The following is a 20,918-nucleotide window of genomic DNA, read 5'->3' as shown; positions in this document are numbered from 1 at the left end:
TCACAGTATATATAAGCAAGGCAGTATTTGAGGGGAAAAGGTAGCATTCTTTCATTAGAAATACTGGTGTGTAAGCAGAAGAAACTCAAGCCCTTCTCCAGGCCTAAAATAGAAACAGCAACCTCCAAGGCTAAATTGAACTGAGAACAATTATATTCTCTGTTTTAAAAGACTGCATGAATCTACATATTGCCAAATATTTCCTAAGGTAGAGCCTATCTCATTTAGATTTAGCCAGCTAAGAGTTAGATACTCCATGTGAATTGTCATGGCTTTCCCCACAGTTAGTAAAAGCAGGGGAGGGAGAGAAGATCTGGCCAGAAGGTTACTGGTTTTAATAATTTCCAGATGGTAAGAGCTGCTTTTCAGATTTTGGACTCTCTCAACTTACATAAACGAGGGAGATTGGTTATGCAAGACCTAAGCACTGAAACAGTGGGTGAGATTAATTCCACCCAAGTTACTTAACTTTGCAGCCCTTCTGTCTGAATGTTTTATTTTTGCATGCACAAACTCACATGCATGCACATGTTTTTAAGGTACATTTCCAAATCTTATCAAGACTAGTAACCTCAGGGATATTACTTTCTCTGGATCATTATTCTTTGAGTTGCATTGCTACATTAAGATCATCACAGTTCATTGGATTGTACTTGTAATTAACATGCTGGAAACACAAAGTATTCCAAACTGTGCTACTGAAGTAAGAACATCTCCATTGCCAACGTAACTGCAGCGTCAATTCTCACATCCCACAAAGCAATCTGGCATAACTAGCAGCAAGAGCAGAATTTCTGAAGCTCATCCTTCTTCTTTCACCTGCATATTAGAGAATAAAGTATATGTTCACTGGTGAGGACCTTCATGAAGCTATAAATATCCCTGCTATGAGCCTTGCATTTCCTTTCTGTGGTATAATTAAAGGCAGTACCTGAGATCAATAAAACTTTAAATAACTTGCAAATAAGGCCCCATTAGAAGTTGCTTTTCTCCTTATGTTAAGCTTCCAGAGGAATGCTTTAGATCAGATCCTTGAGCAAGAGCTCAAATATTTCACATGAGAGGTTTTCATAAGAAAATTCTGAATTTAGAATGTATGTTGTATATTGACCTCCTAGAGCCATATTTCTCTCAGTTCCAAGGCACTATACATATTCATTTAAACAGAGGTGAAAGAAAAAGTAACAGTTGGAAAAGCTTTATGACAGTTTGTGAAGCAAAGGTTTTGAAGCTTTTACTTAGCAAAATTTCTCATTAATGTTCAGTAACAGGATTCCTACTTCAGATTTGATGTAAAATTACTACAAAAATCCAAAAGCTAAACCTATACAAGTAAGCTTGGAGCTTTATTGCAGCACTTGGTCTAAACTAGATGCAGATATGGAAAACAAAGCTTCCTCAGAGGAAGGGTGCCTTCTGTCCTTTGTAAACTGATATAGTAGCAAGCCTTCTGGTGGTACAGAGAGTAAACAATAGTTCTAACAGCAGTTTGTTGACTAGCATTTGTGCTTGAATGTGCTAAATCTGACTTGGTTTCATCATAACATGATTCTGGGTGTGATTTCTTTTTTTTTAAAAAAACTCCACAACATTGCAGTATAAAATTATATAGCAATAGCTCTGGATATGTAGCAATAAACAAAAAAGTTAGCAAATGAGTAAATTGGTTACTCTAAATGCAGTTGAAATCTTCACAGAAAAGGAAAAAAAACTTAGTCTCATCACACAGGTTTCATTCAGGCAGTACTGTTTGAATAGTCAATTATCACCATCTCTTAAAAAAATAAAAAGGTGGCCTTGAAGAGCGTTAATTGTTAACCTACCCCAGCCGAAAAACCTCAAACAAATCCACAGATAAGAGATCCCTATACCTAATTATTCCTTTATTTTTATCTTTCCACATATTTGTTCTTTGCAAGAAAAAAAAATGCCCTCATAATTTGATTCCTAGCCAGATCTGTTCAGGAAGGGCATGTTCTTCCACTGAAAAATTCTAGGTCTTATTGTTTACTGTAGATACAGAGCTATAAAACTAAACAGAGCTTTCATTTCCATTTTTCTTTTAATAGCTCAGAAGTGGTAAAAGATTGTCTTTGTTCATACAAACATATTTAGGAAAAAACACAAGACACTTTAGCAATAAGAATAAATTTTCAGAAAGTTCCTGGAACACAGTCTTCAGATGAAGAGACAAGTGAAAGCTGAGAAAATATAATCACAAGACTTGGGCTGTGAAATTTTTATTCATATTTTCATTAAAGCCTTGTACATGCCCGCTATATACTGTGATAAAAGAAGAGATTTATTGCCATTCATATTTTATACTGAGACACAAGTGTTCAGTTCTCCTTACATCCATAAAAATGAAAAGAGCAACAGCGTGCTAACCAATACATACAAAAACCTTTGCAGAAGCTACAGAAGGAACAGGCTAGTAGCATTTTCTAAAACTGACCAGAAGAGACCACTATGCTGTAACTCATTAATTAAACAAATATGTGTGTGTGTGTGTGTATGCGCACCTGCGCACAGCTCTGTATGTGTGCACATGTGTCATGGGAAGGATGCTGGTAAAGGAACAGAAGCCCACCTACAACAATATATATTTAACATTATCCATTTCACTGAGAACCCTACTAAATAGAAACCAAGAATACTACAGACAGGCTGATCACCCTTGATTTGCTTCTCTGATCCTGCTATCTTCTAGACATCTACTCCACATTCTCTTTTACGTTATCTGAGGAATATGGATGAAGAGGGCACTACACCCCAGAATTTCTGAGGAGAAATGCACCTCCCTCCCTTTATTTTTTTAAACCTGCTAGAGCCTATGGGATGGATGTTGTTTGGCCTATGTTTAGCCTTTCTAAAAGACAATGGGGAAGCTCCTACTAATTCTCTTTTGCTCCCCAAATAATTCCTTAGCACTGTAATAACATTTCTAGCAGGAAGTAGGAACAGTAAGCAGTGGAACACAACAGGAAGGACTTACAAAATTAGAACAGGTTCAGAGCCCAGGGTGCAAGTCCATCAGATACTATCTTGCATGTTTCCTAACACCATTCCTCACTAGCTGATGCTTTGAGGGAGAAAAAATGGTAGTCACCACTTGGATGAGTTTTTCACACAAACAGTCACAGAAAACTTGATCCTGTAGAAGCAGCAGCTAGTCAGCTCTGCTCTGCAGATGGCATTGCCTGCAACATATTTCTGTGCATAAACATGGCATTACTCTATCTCTGTTGGAAATGTTAATTGATTTCAAGAAGATAGCTTGCCTCCTGGTCAAGATGCATACTGTCAAAAGAAGAGGTAGGTGGAACCAGCCAAGTTTTTAAAGTCCTACAGAATTTCATCTTTCCACATCTCAGTGCATTATCACACTTAAAAATATCACCTATCTCTGTCATACCTCAAAACCACATTTCTTTAAAAGTCCATCTATAACCTAAAGGAAAATCAATAATGACGATAATCCTGTTCAGCCAAAGTTAAGTCTAAGAAAACAGTTTTGCAAACAATTTTCAGCACACTGGAATCTGTGGTAATCTTCTGTTCTTAGAACTGTATGAAAAATATGCTTCATAATATGCATTTGGGAAGGAGTTCTCAGTGCTGTAAGGATTCTTTCTGGACTGAAATATTAGGAGAGCTGTTTAATAAGGCAGCACAATTCTATGCCAAAACCTGAAAAAAGAACAACCACCCTTCCAGAGAACATAGGCATCTTGTTTCTGCTGCAGGAGCATGTAACAGATCTGGTATGAATAGGATATTGGGGGAAGCACTGAAAAAGTGCATGCACGAGCATGAGAAAAAACTGCACAAGGTTTCAAGAAAAAACACTGTTGATAAGCAAAAATATTGTTCATGGGATGGTGCTTCGAAAGTAAAATTGAGTGAAACATTATGCCAAGCCCAGAAGGTTGCAGCACAGCTGATTCACAAGCAGATCAGGCATCCCCCAACAGGAGGATGGCCACAAGGTTGCAGCTTATAATATATGAGCCCATCTTCTGTTAGTCCATCAAGCATTATGAACATACCTTTCAAAGACAAACTCCAAACAAGCAAAAGCAGAAAACAGACCCATGGAAGTTGAAGAAAGCGAGACTGAAGCTAAGGACTATCCCATAACAACAGACAACATCTAAACATTATATACACACAAAAGATGTAAGAACTAGTTTGTCATCACCACCCAGAGGAACTTCAGAGATGAAGTGGGGACATGAAAGCTCCTTACCCTTGTCCTCCATCCTGCATGCTGGAGATACTGCCCAAATCAGACACCTCTCTCGAGCACACACACATCCCTTTATACTTCTGAGCTTGTGGGTACAAGGGTACAAGTGAATGAAACCGTGAAGAAATGGGCATCCATGAGTACAATCATTTCACTTCAAGACCTGCAAATATTCGCCCTCCCTTTATGCAAGGCTGACACTGAACTTCATTATGCTGATCTTTGTACACCCAGTACTGTACAGAAATTAGTCTTCACATGGAGGAAGAAACAGAAGATGCCTTATCAAAGTTTTTAAGGTGCAAATGACTATAAAATTGGAAAGAAATGTTGGTATTTGTTTCCAAAAAAGAGTTACCTGTTCTGTTCAGAAACAAATCCTCACTTTGCTACACATCTGAAAAAGTGAAAATAAAATTGCATAAAGTGTGTGATTTCTCATAATGGGCAAAGTAAAGCCATTATGTTCTATGGTGTTAGGGCTTAAAAGTGACTTGCATAAAGATTGATCTAATTTAGCAATTTAAACAAAAATGAATCAGGGTTAGTAAAAATGCAAATACTTTATAAATCCAGACAATGTTTTAGTTTTTATCTTAAATGAGAAAAGCATAATTAGATGTATTTAGAAAATGAGAAGCTAGCATGCAATTGGACTATTATTGAAAAAAAGCAAGCAGCAGATTCATCAAGCTTTATTGTGCAGGTGCAGCTACACACAGCAAAAAGAAGTATGTGTTTTGAACAGTTTCAGAATTGCACTATGTGTAGAAGGCACAGCTCTCAAGCTCTCACAAGGAATGACTCCAGTTCTCTGCAAACATTTAACAACTGCTGTTGGTTCAAAAAAGAGCACAAAGCAGTCTTAGCAAAAGTGGCCCCTATTCAGCCTGCCTTCCCACTGTATCCAAAATTTCTTGATTTCCACACTCTGATGTCAGGTTTGTCTAGTCCCTTACTTAGGCTTTTAGCTATGATCAAACCCCACATAAAAAGTACAATTATTAGGTCCTCTGCCCAAGAATTTAAAAATTTGTACAAATTTTAACAGCTGTAATGGTATAAAAGGAAACTACTTTCCTTTTTCCCCATTTATTGTTATCCAGGCTTTGAATGAGAAGTAAATACCACTATACTTCAAAAGAAGTAACAAACTCCAAGAATTTTTATTCAAAAAGAATAGAAAGGTTGTTTTATATTTTAGGAGGGTATTCCATGAGTTTGGAATTACGCAGAAGTGAGTAATCAAGGAAATATAAATTGCTTTAACCAGGACATTCAGAGGGACAACTTACTATTTAAAAACACACTGTAATCTTTACTGATGAAAAATGCAGTGCCAAGAAGAGCCTGCAGTTTTCAGAAAAAATGAAATTATAGGAAAGTTTTCACTGTTTTGTGAATGTTTTACCTACACTGTCAAAGCTCATTTTGCAGGACTCCTGAGTTTTAAAAAAAAGGACTTTAAATTCACCAAAAAAAAAAAAAAAAGAAAATAAGGTAATGTGAATGGCATATTCAAGACACTCTAGTGTATTAAAATTTTAGATCAACTTGGTTGATACAAATAATTTTGAAAGCCAGACGGATGATCCAGACCCATTTTTACCATGGTACATTTAACAATCTACATGAATAATCTTCTGAAACAGAGTTATGCTCCTGGCATAACTGGCATAGTGGCCTTTGTTTAAATACAGAGTGTCCAGAAATCAGTGATCAACCTAGTGCTGTTAGAGCTGCTCATGTGTCCTAGAAAAGTTTAAAAACTCCACAAGAACCCCTCACAGGAAAACAATTAGCCTAAAATTTAGAAATACTATTTTGTTTGCATCAATTATGCTACACAGTAATTTGCAATTTGAGGACAAGACCAGATTGTAATCCAATATTCAACCAAGTTCATACTACTACAGATGTAGTCCTATAATTAGCCATATGCTGTTCCCTCTCCCATACAATAATGTGCATTAACTATAAATTCCCTCGCTTGCACCGCTACTTTCCTAATGATCCAGGACCCTACATCAGGTCTCTAAAACTCATCTATAGAAATTTCTTCTGCTATTGCTTCTCAGAAATACGCAGTCATGTTCCTAAACTTTAATTATCAGCATAAAATTTTCAACTTTTTGCAAGAAAAAATTATTTGTACGGATAGCCTTGCTTTGGGTGCTCATCACACCCACATTTAAAAATAAGATTTCACTTACAAGGACCTTAAAATGAGATACAGCTCTACAAGCTGTTTGCAATTAAGAGCCATTAAGGGCAGCCACAGAACACACTGCTGCAGGTCTGAATATGATTCCTGTATTATTACAAGTGTAATGATATATAATCCCTTTGCAGATGGATTTTGCAGCAACTACTAGGGGGCTTGTTTATTTACTGGCAATCTTCCAAGTGAAGTTCTTAGTTGTGGCATAAGCAGTAAGCTTTCACTCAGCAACACCAGTAGCCACAGCAGTAATTCATATAAAATACTATTTAAAATAGTATTTTAAATACATACAATTTGTTTAATAAACAAAAGAAAAAGGGCAAAGATGTCTGTGGTTTATCCAGAGCCCTTAGTGTGACCAACTGGAACAAACTGTCTGATTAAAAGAAATACTGATCTGAGATACCGTGACTGCAACAAATTGCTGGTCTTTGACTTAATTTAAATAAAAAACCATCAGTAATACATTTTACATATCCTTCCAAAGCGAGATGAATCACTCTTGTTATTTTTAACTCAGGCTTCTATGCTTCTTTCACCTACCTCCATTACTAAAGTACAAGGGTGATTCCCTGTTCATCTCCCTCATCCTTCTTGTTTTGAAGATCTTCTGCAGCATTAGGTGTCTCTGCACCCCAGCTTTGTACTGCATGAAATGTTATAGTGGACAAGCCAACCTAAGCCATCCTGATTTGCGGTACTGAGAGCAAACACCCTCACACTGTACTGCTTTCAACTGAACATTGAAAAGATAAAAATTTTTATATCCCCTTCCACAGCAAGGTAATTTCTCCCCTCTGAAAGCTCTGTCTCTTATCTTTGCCCTGCACCTTCCATTTCTAAATACTAGCTGTGGGGAGCAAAGGAGGGATGGAATGAGAATTTTTAGTTCTGAATACCATCCATATCTGAGCAGGGTTCCTAACATGACAAGCACAAAGGAGGAGGTAAAGGAATGGAATATCCTACAAGGGAACTTTCAAACATCAGTCTGGATTGTCAGAGAAGACTCAAAGGGAAGCAACACAGCACAGCTGCAGACATCAAAGCAGCATCATTCCATTGATATGGCTATGACTGATGTTATTAACAAAAACCAATAATTTTCATAAAATCACCTAATATCCTTAGCTGGAAAGGACCCACAAGGATCCTCGAGTCCAGCTCCTGGCCATGCACCCCAGGAATCACACCATGTTCCTGAGAGTATTGTCCCAATACCTGTGGAACTCTATCAGGCTTAGTGCTGTGACCACCACCCTGGGGAGTCTGTTCCAGTGCCCAACCAGCCTCTGGGTGAAGAACCTTCTCCTGATACCCAGCCTAAACCTCCCTTTACCATTCCCTCTGGTAATTTAATGCACTTAAAAATGCATTCAGGCCCACTTTGTTGAACCCTGGCCAGGCCCTCTTAAAGAATTCATTGTATGTGAGTGATAAAGATAGCAAGGGTTTATATAAGATCAAATTAAATAAAACTCTGAAACAGAGCATATCTTAGCAACATATAGCAGAAGCAACAGACAGAAAACAATGAAAGAAATGAAAAAAATATCTGGAACTACCTTACTTTATCCCCTCATCCTACATAGCCTTACAAGTGTGAACCTAATGTTTACTTCAGTTAATCCCAGGACTCAGACTTTGGGAAAATTAGGACAACAGCAAAGATTTTTTTTTTTTTTTTTTCCAGTACTGTGGGTAAGTCATTTTAGAATTTGATAGTTTCCTCAAAATTAGTGCTTTAATGGTTTTTATTAAGAAATGTATTATGAAAAAACTCTTCAGAAATAACTAAAGAACGAGAGAGACTTGGGAATAGATTTTGAGGAAAAGAAATAAAAGGCAGCAGTATTGTGATACAGAGAATATTATAGCCCACCTTGGGAGTGAGAGGGGAGACTGAATTAGTAGTGGTCTGCTCAAGCTGTGGGAACTCAGCAAGTTCAGTTTCTATGCTCTATTCTGCACAACTATCTGATCTTTGCAGCACTAACAGTACACATATGAATCTTCCACTTCCTTGAATGTAAATCGCCACTTTATTGACATCATATTTAAAACCACATCAATTATATTTAAAACCACATTGATATAATGCTGAGTGTCTGTTTCCCCCCGCCACAGGGGACTGAGAGGACTTTGGAAGAGGTTCAGGTGAAGACAAATGTCACAATGCAGCAATGAAAAATGAAAGCTATACGAACTGCCATAGCATATTCACATCTACCCTGCACAAGAAGCAGTTACAGATGCCCACTGTATGTCTTCTACATGTACAGAAAGCAATGCCTGAAGTGAATCAGCACTAATCAAAGCTTCCCTCTCACTGCTGCACTCAAGGAAATGCCATAGAAGTAGAATTTGGAAGTCCACCAAAAATACTCTATATCTAATATTTCACACCAGAATTACAGAATTCTGTAAGGAATTCAAAAGGTAATTCACTGTTGCATAGTGAAGTTGAAGCAAATGGTTATTAAAGAGTTACTATGACTCTCAGCACTATCACTTGCCTAATAGCTCTATTTTCCTCACATAATACTTAGGACAGATCTCAACTCTGACTACTGCAAACATTTAATACTGGCAAACTCTATTTATCCAGAAGGTTCAAAAAGTCTCATATTCATTGTACCTGTTCCACTCAAGTTTTGGCACAAAAAAACACCAGTGATATGATGCTTTAGCCCAAGGAACAACAGCATTAATGGAATAATCTTCCATAGGTAAGCTGCCATTGCTGAAAGAAAACAGTATGCTGCACAGAGATTTTACGCTGGCAACAATTAAAACCAAAAATCTTGCCACAAAGCCAAACCAAATTTGATTAATTGAGAAAATTAGCATATTGCTTTTAATTACATTAAAAAAAAACAAAACAGCAAAAAATTTGAGGATGAGGGAAAAAACACAGGCAGCAATCTGGTCTCATTTTGAGAACTCAGATTTTTCATTTACTCATCATTTAATTTCCCAATCAACCAAACAGGAAGTACTGTCAAATCCGTCACATCCAAAGTAAGACAAAAAAGAGCTGTTCTCATTTCAGTACAAAAGATTATACCACAAAAGTTGAACTGCAATGCCTGTATTCTACAGTCCAAGTACTTGACTTAACACATGCTGGGGAGCTGAGGAACCTTGAGAGTCAAATCTAAAGAAAGTACATTAAAAAATACAACACACTGAAAAAACCTGCAACTTTTGCAAACAAGTACATTTACTTTTTGACACTAAAGGGGAACTCTAACGACATAAAAATGTTTAGCAGATTTAAAGTGTGAAGGTATTAATAACATCAGCAGACACAAGAGTTGATAAAGGGATTTTAACACGCACCAGGGAAATTCAGAACTCTGCTTCTACGACAATATTAGAGAAAACCCCAATGTTCTATGAGTATGAAGTTCTCATTTGCTCTATGAAAGCAGAGTGACCAGATTCCTGGTGCCTGTACATAAAATTTCTGAGAAAAGACCAAGAGGAAATAGAAATGAGTGCACAGTTTTAGAAATATGCATTATCTGAACCACCTGTCATCCTAGATCATGGAACCACTCTTGAGGGGTACACAAAATGTGGTGGAATAGCTTGTGTGACCAGAGCTCTGCCACAACAGATGCAGCTCATCTTCTGTTAAATATCCTACAAAGGCAAGGACATCCTTGCAGAGGAGAAGGGGGCTTGAATGCAAGTACATTTGCCTTCAAATAGCTAAGACAAAAGTCAAAAGTTCTTGCACAAGGGTTGGAAGACAGAACAACACAGATTACAATAGGTGGAATACCTGCTTCAAAGTACCTTATGAAGAGAGAAAAATAAATAAAGACTTTTTAAGGGAAGCCTTACAATAAAGTCCAGTTTTCACAGAAGACTTAGAGCACTCCAACATTTGCTGCTAGGGTAATAAAACATGATGGAGACAATGAGATTTTTGGAAAACGGAGAAGACAATGGCTTGACACTGATCAATGAACCAAGAGGAACGTGAAGGCTGATGACAACCTCAGAGGCAATGTGTGTGCACCCTGACAGAAGACCACTGTACAAGGAGGAATTAGTGATGCACATCAGAGCTCACTTGAGGTGGCCCAGGCTCAGCTGCCTGGACTGCAGAACAAACTCAGCCAGGTCATTGTACCAGGGGAGCCTGCAAGCAGCTCCCACGCAGCATGTGAGCTACATAACCTGTGTGGCCTTGCCTTTATCCAGGGATGTAGCAAGAAGTTCTCCTGAGAACATCTTTCTGTTTGACAAGAGAACTGATTGGGGGTTTTCTTTTAAAAGAATTCTGCAATAGCTTGAGTAATGAAAATAGTGAAGAAACCCTTCTTATAGACTGGTCTTCACAGTATGCTGCACTCTGACCAGAGGCCATTTTGATGCTGCACAACTGAAGATTCCCAGCATCTAAAGGGATGTAGGATCACCTGTTCCATTTTTACTTTATTATAGGGAAGTTATACTCACTGAAGAAGCAGCCCTTTAAATCACAATTTACAGAGCCTGTGTTCCTTTCTTATGGGTATTACAGCAGACCAGCATCTCCACCATGACAGTGGAATTTAAGATTCTGAAAGAATTAAGAGAGAGGGACAATAGAAATACAGCCCCGGACTTTCAAAAGAACAGATTTCACTTTGTTCTAGGATCTGCTTGGAGACAGCCCTGAAGAGCAAAGGAGTCTATGAGAGCTGGTTGTTCTACAAGAATTACCTCCTCTAAGCACAGTGATGTCCACAGGAAAAATTTTTTAAGTTGGCCAGCATTGGTAAAAGGAGAATTCCTGACTCTGCTCAAACACAAACAAATACTGTGAAGTGTGAAGAAGTGGGTTACCTGTAGAAAGAAACAAATAAACAAAACAAAACAAAAAAAAAGAAGTTTCAAAGGGAAAACTAAGAAAACCATGACTCTGCTGGTCCATGGGGATTCTAGTAATAAAATACATGAAAAAAGCTGAGATACTCAAAAGAAATGTAATGATTCTGCTACATGTGCATATTCACTTTATTTTCTAATGAGTAAAATGTACCTTTCTTTAAGGGGTCAGCAAATATTTCTTTCATGTATTCTGAGGCAGACATACAACTAACCAGAACACAATGCAAGAGTATTACAGAAGGCTCAAACACGACAAAATTAAATAGTAGGCTAAGAAGACATTGCTTGGAAGTATTAAACCTATGCCAGAGGTTATTCTTCATTATTCTTCAATGCACTGAAGAGCCAAATAATTCTAACTAACATTTCTTTTTGTTTCTTTTTTATATGGGAATTGAGTGGTGTTTATCTCAAAGAGAAAGGCCTAAAAATGCCTCATACTATTAAGAACCCCCAAAACCAGACACATTCCTAAAATAAAAGCCAAAAAACCCCCATCTCATTAGGCAGGAGATTTTGGACTTATAAGAACAACTGGCACCAAACTTCCAAATCATTAAACTGCATACCTGGGCTCAAGACCTTTGGTAACACACAGCACACTGCAAGAGAAGAAGTCAAGAAGATTTCATCCATTTCAACTATGCTTTTAGAGAAACTGCATCACCACACACCTTCCTGCACACCTGGGTAACCTAAAAAACCACCATCAATTTATACATACAAATGCATATATATAGGCATAGAATCACAGAATGTCCTGAGTTAGAAGGGACTCACAAGAATCACCAAAGTCCAACTCCTGGCCCTGCACATGACAACCCAAGAGTCAGAGCTTTTGCCTGAGAGCCATTGTCCAAATGCCTCTCATGGTTTGACTGCCTGCTTGGATGAATCCATCTTCCTCTCCAGCCTGGCTTGTGGTGAGCTCTGCCTCATCCTAAGAAACAACCCCTGTTCCAGCATCATCATCATCTCCACTTACCTCAGGCATCTAAGGATGTATTTACCTCATTTCTATAAACTCTACTTGCAGCTGCAATTGCCAGTGTTCCTCCTACAAACACAATTTATTATCTCACAGTGCAACATTTCCTTTTCACACTGGCTTTTGGCTTAATTTTTTTCTTTAGGCTTCTTTCTCCATGTGCCCATCTTTGGAGACCTATGGCTTTACCACAGCATCTTCCTATCGTATTACTGCCCAACAACTCTGCCTGAAGCAGGAAGACCACTTTGTAAAGTAAAATTGATACTGGTTTGATTTAAAGGGCAAACATTTGACAAGTCTTAAACATGAGCAAGATTCTTTTCCTCAGCCATGATCTCTAACACTACTGAACTGTTCAAGTGGTTTCTCCTTTCAGAAAACAGCCAAAATACAAACAAGCCAAGACAGTCTTTTTAAATAGTTTATAACTATCAAATGTATTTCCAGTATTTTCAAACACAATGCACTTCAGTGTATTTCCTTAGGAAACATCCTCTTACTAAATGAAAAAAATAGGAAAAAGTTTTTCAGAGCATCATCTCTGCTTTTTTTCAACATTATTTGCATTTGCTTAGCATCAGAAAAAACTCCTCAGATAAACAAGTAATCTTTATGCACAAACCACAATTAGCAATGAAGGATTTGGGATAAAAACAGTCTGTATAATAATGTAAACACAGTCATTGTAGAGGACCTAGTTTAGCTTTTCTGGTAATGTTCCTTTACCAAAGGAAAAACCCATAGAATAATGACAAGGTATTTGTTCCTTATGCCATTCTCCCTTACTTAAATCTATATACATATGCCAGTGAAATGCACTGAGGTAAAAAGCTACATATTTACTGAAGCACTAGTGGATTATATGTTAGAAAATTGCTGCAATTAAGGGCTGGCTCCTCATTTCACACAAAATTTACCCTCTCAACAATACAGCAGAGATATATTGACTTCAAATAGCTGGGAATTTGATCATGGCATATTACCACATATTACCACCATATTTATAAACATTAATATAAATACTTCTAGATTCAAAAGTATTCCCCCATCAGCAGCCAAACAGTAAAAAATAAAAAAAAACAAACAAGAACCAAAAAACCCCAAACAACAACAAAAAACAAAAACAACCAGCAAAGACCCCAAAAAATGCAACAAAAACCCCCAAACCATACATCCTTGCATTTCCAGGTAAATCTCTTTCATACACTGTATGAAAGTGTATTTAATCTTTGTATTCCTATACAAGTAGGAAAGGCCTACATTTAACTTTTAGACAGTTACTCTTTTTTTGGTAAAAGAGACAGCTCCTGAACTCATCTGCTCTCAGGAGCTCGGTGCATCTTGTTGTAAGTGAGAATCATAAATCAGTTAGATGAAAACAGTAATATGTCTCACCTTTTCTTTAGATCTCTGAAAACTGGAAACCCCAGGTCTTAGTAAACCCACCTGCTAGAAGCTTAAAGCAACACCACTTTGTTTTAAACCTTTAGCACAGCTGTCTCCTTTAAGACGAAGCTGTAGAAAAAATTGGTGCGACCACCAAAAAATTTAGATGCTCACAAGGAAGGCAGCAGTTTTACACAGGCTGTTGGAACACCTTCCTCTGCTAAAGGACTTTCCTTTCTAGATATCTGGTGTGCTGCAAGGTATTCTCATAGGAACCTGGGCAACAGACTACCCTGCCAATATACCATACTTTTAGAGTACTGAACTCTTCTGCATGAGCGTGAATAGACATGCACAGCTTCAATTTCACTCAGCAATGCAGGAAATCTGAGAAACTTATTGAGTCTGGGTGAGGTTACTTTCCACAAAGAATAGAGATGCCTAGTACAAACTGTATCATCAGGTGTTCTCAAACTACTCACCCTGAATTTTCATACCATAAATATCTAAAAAGACCCAAGTTACCTAGGTCACTCCCTTGACTCTTATCCATCTCCAAGCCCAACAAGGCTTCAGCTGGAGAGGATCTTAAGTTCCAATTTATTTTTTCTTTTTTAAGTCAGTCCAACAGTGTAAGACACACCAGATAGAACCATACGCTGTGTGCAAAAGCCCTTCTGTGAACATGCTAAAAGTCACCATAGGAACATAAACCCTCTGCACAGTCCTAACTTATTCTAGAAAAAAGGGATGAACTACATAAAAATACTTTTATATATCCTGAAATGTTTTGCTTCAGAGAAGTTATTTTATTAAATGACTACACTGCAGCTTCAAAGACAGCAAAGTAGTTTGTGTCAGCTTCATGTTGATGAGCAGCAAGTTCAGATACACCCAACTTACACACTAGTTAAAATAGTGTAGACAGGTTGCCAGACTTCAGTTTTGTATCAAACACTGGTTTTTCTTTCCTTTTTAACTTCCTTTTCCAAATTAAAATCAACAACCAAAAAAGTCACTGCTTCTTTGCAGCCATTTGATCATCCTACAGATGTCAAAATCCCCCATGGACTCCCCTTTCTCTCCCCTGCCCCCTCCAAGACAGCCAAGTGCTTCGACAGCAGTATCTGGCAAGTAGTTTGGCATTCTAATTAAGACTGCTTGAGCACAAACCATGTTCCAAAATAGTTTTTTTGAGTCTCTTTTCTTAAAAACTCTCTAAGTTGAAATTAATGAAGTATTAGTAATATTTCAGAGAAATACTAAACACAAAAAATTGAGATCTGGTACTAGATACAGCCATTTCCCCTGAAACTTGCAATTAAAACTGCTTTGAGTAAATTACTGCAAGAAAAAGTCCACCCCAGATGCCATGTCTCATACATATTAAGGTGATAGCTCTCATCAAAAGTCACTGCTTCACTCAAACACCAACATTTCCCTCTGACTTCAAAGGAATTCACTTACCTTGTGTCTGCATTTAAGTACAACGCCATAGGCTCCTGAAACAGAGAAGATGAGAGATAAGCCATCTCAAAGCAGAAAAAAAATAAAAGTGGCAAGATAAAACAGTGTTGAGCCACCTCCCAACTACAGAAGTAACAATGTTCCCAGTATTATTATTCAGAACTTACATATATAGGTACTAAATCTCTGTACACTGAAACAATTCCATAGAAATTGCTCAAAAGTAAATGGATTTTAAAACATTGAAATTTTTTTTTTTTTTAAATACGCTTGCAGGTAAGTCTGATAACTTACATCTCCCTAGTACAACTAATGAGAAATCAACACATTTAACTTTTAAAAGGTAAAAAAAAAACCAAAACCACAAAAAAACCCCAAGCCCCCCCAAAACTGTTCTGTTTCTCTTCCCTTCCTAACTCCTTCATCCATCTGACAAGGAAATTAGCAGAAGCTCTAGATAATAAACACACACAAGAAAAATTTTGCAGTTGGTAACTTATTATCATCTAAGTCAAATCTACAAAATTCTAACTAATCTTTTATTAGGATACTACTTACCTTCACCTACAACCCCAAGGATCTCAAATTTATTCATCACATTACCAATGTTAGGAATCTTCATCAAGACAAATTCCTCTTACGGTGAGAGCCACAAATCATGGCACAAATGGGACCATCTGAAGATTTTGCAAAAGGCAGTAGTGAAAAAGCTCTTGGGAAAAAAACCTTCCACCTTGATCAGACTTCTCACACCCTCTTTTAATTTCTAGGCAATCAATAGCTTCCTGGGGAAAGAAAAGAAAATAAGACAATTAGTACTTTGATTTATTTCAGTAAGAGAAAGCAAATGGTACCCAGCCATTACACCAATACAGTCTAACAATTCTAACAGACAATTAATTTATTTCTACATTTCATGATCAGGAGAGCTTAGCAGCAGGTATAATGGACAGAACCCATTGACACCATACATCTGATACAACAGCTGGCCTTGTAATCCCATACAAAGGATGTCTATTACAACAATAACTAACTGGCATAAAGTAATTTTCTATAGAACAGAGGCAAACAAAAATGTTTTCAGGAACTACCTCAGTAAGCAAAAATAAGCTTATAATTATTTATGGTCCGCTTGGTGTATGTTGATAGCTAGGTACAGAAACAAATTTTGTTTAGTTTTTTTCTCATTTGTCCACTGTAATGACAAAAAGGATATGGCAGAAAGAACACTCTACAGGAGAAAATAGCTTTCTACTACTATTTTCTGTGATTATCAAGAAAAAAAATTAAAAGAAATTAATTTGCTAGACTGACCAGGAACGAGATTTTAAAATTATTTCCATTATCAGCTTATTAAAGAAATCTGATAAACAGAAAAAATAATGTCTTCAAAGGGTTTTTTTTATGTTCCCCAAGCACTGAAGTAATTTTTCAAATTAAGCAACTATACATAGGGTAAAGCAAAAAGGTTTTTTCGCTGTTTTAGGCTTACCACTTCTCTGCTATCCTATTAGAAGCTTGATTTGACTCATTCACACTGCATTTTCTCCCTTAATTTTCAAGGCATGTATCGCACATTCAAAAATGGGGAAATAAAACCCCTCAATTGCTTTCACCATGAAATGGAAATAAACCATCTTCACAATTCAGCGACTCAAGGACAGAACTACTCAGGAAGAACAGGATGGCAGGATGGAAGTGAATACATTTGACTAAGTTCTGTGTAATGGGTGAGTGTGACCCAATAATGCTGGGTTCAGCTCACACAAATGGGATGTCACTGTAAGCCAGGGGTGCTGGCCAAAAGCCCAGTTTTGACATGGTCATACACAACAAAAGGACAACCCAAGGGTGGAGAGGAATCACAATGACATTTGCTTCAGCAAGACACAGGCAGATCATGTGGGGAGGGGTTGTTACTTCAGAAGCAACTCCAGAGTTAATCAACCACAGTGATTTGAAAATAAAGCAGTAGAGTTCCAAATTAAAGGGATAGTTAGGGTTTTCTGGTTTGCTTTTGTTTTTTAGAAAAAGCTGTCCAGTCCTTTATTAATTATTTCAGTGGTTTAATTTACTGTTTTAATTAATCAATTTTCTTCTTCACTGGTGAATTGTACAAAAGACTCTTTCCTTTCCCTTCCATATGTTCTCCTCCTATTTCATTTGGCATCTCCTCACAAAAGCCTTTTTGCTGTTTGTCCAGACTTTCTGGTTACATTAACGAACTTAAAAAAATAAGGTCCTGGAAAAACAGGAGCATCTGCTCAGCTGCACCCATCAACATGAGAACAGAGCCCACACTGAGCTGCTTCAGCTTTCTACTGAAACAGGCTGGTGCCAGGCACAGGGTGCAGCTGACTGTCCCCATGCTGCAGCTGAGTGACAGAAATGCTGCTACAGAGACCTTGAAACAACCATTGATGCCACCATAATGTAAGCAAGACACAACAGAACTGGTCAGAAGTTCAAGTTCAGAACAGCAAAGTTACTTGCCAGAAAGAAAGGAAAAGTCAGAAAAGATATATTGTTTTTTATCAGCACTATTCAGTAACATCACCAAATCTGTTACTTCAGTTCCCAACATTATTCACTGACAAGTCTTTCCACAAATTAGTTTGTGATAAATTATTTATCTGCTAATGTTATCACTGTACACTCTCATTCTGCCTTAAAGTGCACACAATACTTCCTAGATATATGATGAAACAGTAAAGAAACTTATGACATAATGTAACAAAAGCTCAAGTAGAAATTAAGATGCAGTTTCATTTGTCCCTCATTCATAATTTCTAAATTTCTCATAAACTACTTAAAGCTATACAAACCTGCAGCTTGTGATCCACTATTTTTATTTTCAGTTCTGCAAGTTTATTTAGTATGAATTCTAGTTTTTTATTGGGAACAAAGGTTAGACTTGCAAGCAGCCAATCTTCCTTTCTGAAATCCCCCAGCTAGGGAGATTGTGGATCCCCAACCCCAGCAGTGTTAAAGGCCAGGCTGGGTAAGGCCTTGAGCATCCTGTCTAGTGGGAGGTGTTCCTGCACATGGGAGGGAGGGTTAGGAGAGGATGATCTTTAAGGTCCCTTCTAACTCTTAAAATTCTATGGTTCTATGAAATTCAATGCTGTGTATCTTCTCCCCATGATCACATATCATCTTCCCTTTGCACTTCATCAGAAGAGCCACAGAAAGCTGATCCCCTGCTAGCCCTGAATTCATGCCACCTAGAGAATCATTTGCATGTAATTCCTTATAGACAAAACCCTGTCAACCCACTTAAGTGATTTTCACTCACCATTAGTGACACACTTCAGCTGGCCCAAAGAAACACACAAACCAGCTTCCCTAATTCTCCCCAAAGTGCATCATGACTGACTGACATCACAGGGAACACAGGGGGGCTCCCAAAAGCAAACTGCACTCGAGTGAGCCCCTCTTTTACACTAGCTCCAGGCAGCTTTGTGCCCAATGCTGGTGAGGGCGTTTTAGGAGAACTTAATCCTGAAATTAAAAGGAAAGCTAGTGAAAGATGACTAGTGGCACACAGCAATAGTATGGATTCATATCCAAACACTTTTTTCCCCAACTCTTTTGCCTCAAACTGGGCTATAATTCAAACATTAGTGAAGTCAGACTAGTCAGACCCATTTAATCTCTAGACAAAATTTATATGTTTATTTGAGATCTCTGTCTTCAAAAGCTGCTGAAAGATTAAAACCAAGCTGCTAAAATATTTGTTCAGTGGCAGTACCCACTATTTGGGATTCTTTTGTTTATCAAAAGGCACTGGCCTTGTTAAGATTGTTTTGAAAATCACTGATTCTTGCAGGAAATCTGGTAACATGAACTCAAAACTCCATGAACGACACAGAGTCTTAATGAATGTCAGAGTGAGTAACTGTAATAACAAAAACAAGGAAAAACACCTAGAAGTTTAAACAAAAGCTTAAGCAAAACAGAAGTTTAAACAAAAAAGTAATTTCAAGAAAGTTATCCATAGCAAGAACTACTTTATTCTGTAACTTAGTGAGGACAGGCTGGATTCTTTCCAGCTGAACACTGGAAATAGCAAGGAAAACCTCAGCTAATAGCAAGGAAAACCTAATAGCTGCCACAATTTCATTCTTTGCACTGAGTGCCATGCTGGTCTGTTTTCCTAAGTTGCTTGCTGTCTAGAATAACCCTTGCAGAAGTGGAAATAAGGCCCTCATTTACCTCTCAGAAGTCATTCTCCTAATATCCCTTTCTAAGGCAGCCAGACTCACAGCATATCAACAATTTATGAATTAAACCAACAGATCTCTGAGATGCCCTCAACATTGCCATGATATTCTACAAAAAACAGAGCCAACTCAGCAAAATGAACTGTCATGAGATGAACACAAAAAAATTAGTTTTATTTAATCCAGAAGTGTAACAGTAGGAGACTTTAACACAAAAGTAGCTGTTTTGCAATAGCATGTAAGGCTTATATGTAAATCCCAGAAAACATACAAACCTTTTCGAAATGAGCATACAGCATTCTACAGCATTATGGTACCTGATCATTTGAATTGAAATTAAAGCAGTGGGGAAAAACCCCAGCTTTTTCTTAACTCCTTTTCCCTTCAGGACCATTAGGAATTCTAGTGCATCACCCAAAAGCATCAGACTTAACCATTCAACCCTAAGCCTCAATCATAAGTAGACATGCTATTCTTAATATCATAATCATCAATATCTGTGTGGAGAGAGAAGCACTTTTTACACAGATTTTAGTAGACACATTTAGTGAGAATAACTGAACACGTGAGGTATATGTTTGGCTTCACAAAATGTAGAGAAGTAAAACTGTTCTAGAAATACAGTTAAATTTGTACATCTACATCTTGAAAATCAAGTATTCAGTTAATGTCATTTATCATGACAGAAAGAATGCAATCTTCATCCTGCTGAACTTAGTTACAAACTTCTGACTTCAAAGTCACCCATGAGCTTTTAAACAAGCTTCTTGCCAGCAGATAATACACCCCTCTTGCTTTTTAAAAGAAGTAAACTTAATGTTTTATTTATTATGTTTACCCACCAAGAGGCCAGAACTAGGAATTTCTAGAGGCTGATTTACATCTTCCTCTGTGCATTAACAAAACAGTGAGTCCCTACGCAAATGTAAAGAACTTATACCATAGCATCTTTGATGGTTATGCATTAATCCACACCCTGGCATGTCTTCTGTCAAACAAGGTACATGGATCAAAGAAGCATTAACCACTTCTGTCAGCAATGATACCTCATTCAGCACCTTTACTCTTCCTTCCCAGTACACATGTAGCTCTATTCATTGAGGTTTTCCAGGAAAACCCTAGTCAGATTTACAAGCACCCAATTCAGTGTTATAGCAGTAAATACAAGTGACGAGGTAAAGAAAATAGGTGAGTTTTTTGTTTTTTTTTTTTTTTTGTGGATTTATTGATCCAGAGGAATGTGTCAGGTTTATTATGAGGAATTACTGATCAGGAAGGAAAAAAAAATCAGTAAATGAAAAGCTGTAAGGAGGAAGCCAGCAGTAACATTCTGACTTAAGGAATGCAGAGAAAAATAATCCAATCATACTCCTAGTGAAATTGTACCAGTCTCACTCCACAATTTGAAAAAAAAGCTACCACTTCATTTTTCCATTTTATGGAGGGACAGTAGACCTTCTAAATAAGATAAGATTCTGGAGAAAGAGCCAT

General features: G+C 37.5%; 1 protein-coding gene across 3 annotated transcripts in view; it reads right to left on the bottom strand.

Annotated features, from left to right (window-relative positions):
• The window catches only part of CDKL5 (cyclin dependent kinase like 5), a 124,787-nt gene that overhangs the window by 60,333 nt on the left and 43,536 nt on the right, over positions 1–20,918 (bottom strand). For all 3 annotated transcript variants that reach the window (XM_059839842.1, XM_059839843.1, XM_059839844.1), the window contains exons 2-3: positions 15,763–15,989; positions 15,205–15,239 (exon numbers count right to left, since the gene is read on the bottom strand). In XM_059839842.1, coding sequence (XP_059695825.1) covers positions 15,205–15,239; positions 15,763–15,826 — 99 coding nt within the window. In that variant the 5' untranslated portion in view covers positions 15,827–15,989. The remainder of the gene's footprint in view (positions 1–15,204; positions 15,240–15,762; positions 15,990–20,918) is intronic.

This window comes from Haemorhous mexicanus, chromosome 2 (assembly GCF_027477595.1).
Source record: "Haemorhous mexicanus isolate bHaeMex1 chromosome 2, bHaeMex1.pri, whole genome shotgun sequence".
NCBI lineage: Eukaryota > Metazoa > Chordata > Aves > Passeriformes > Fringillidae > Haemorhous > Haemorhous mexicanus.
The sequence above is the reverse complement of the archived record's forward strand: the minus strand, read 5'-3'. Positions and strand labels throughout refer to the sequence as shown.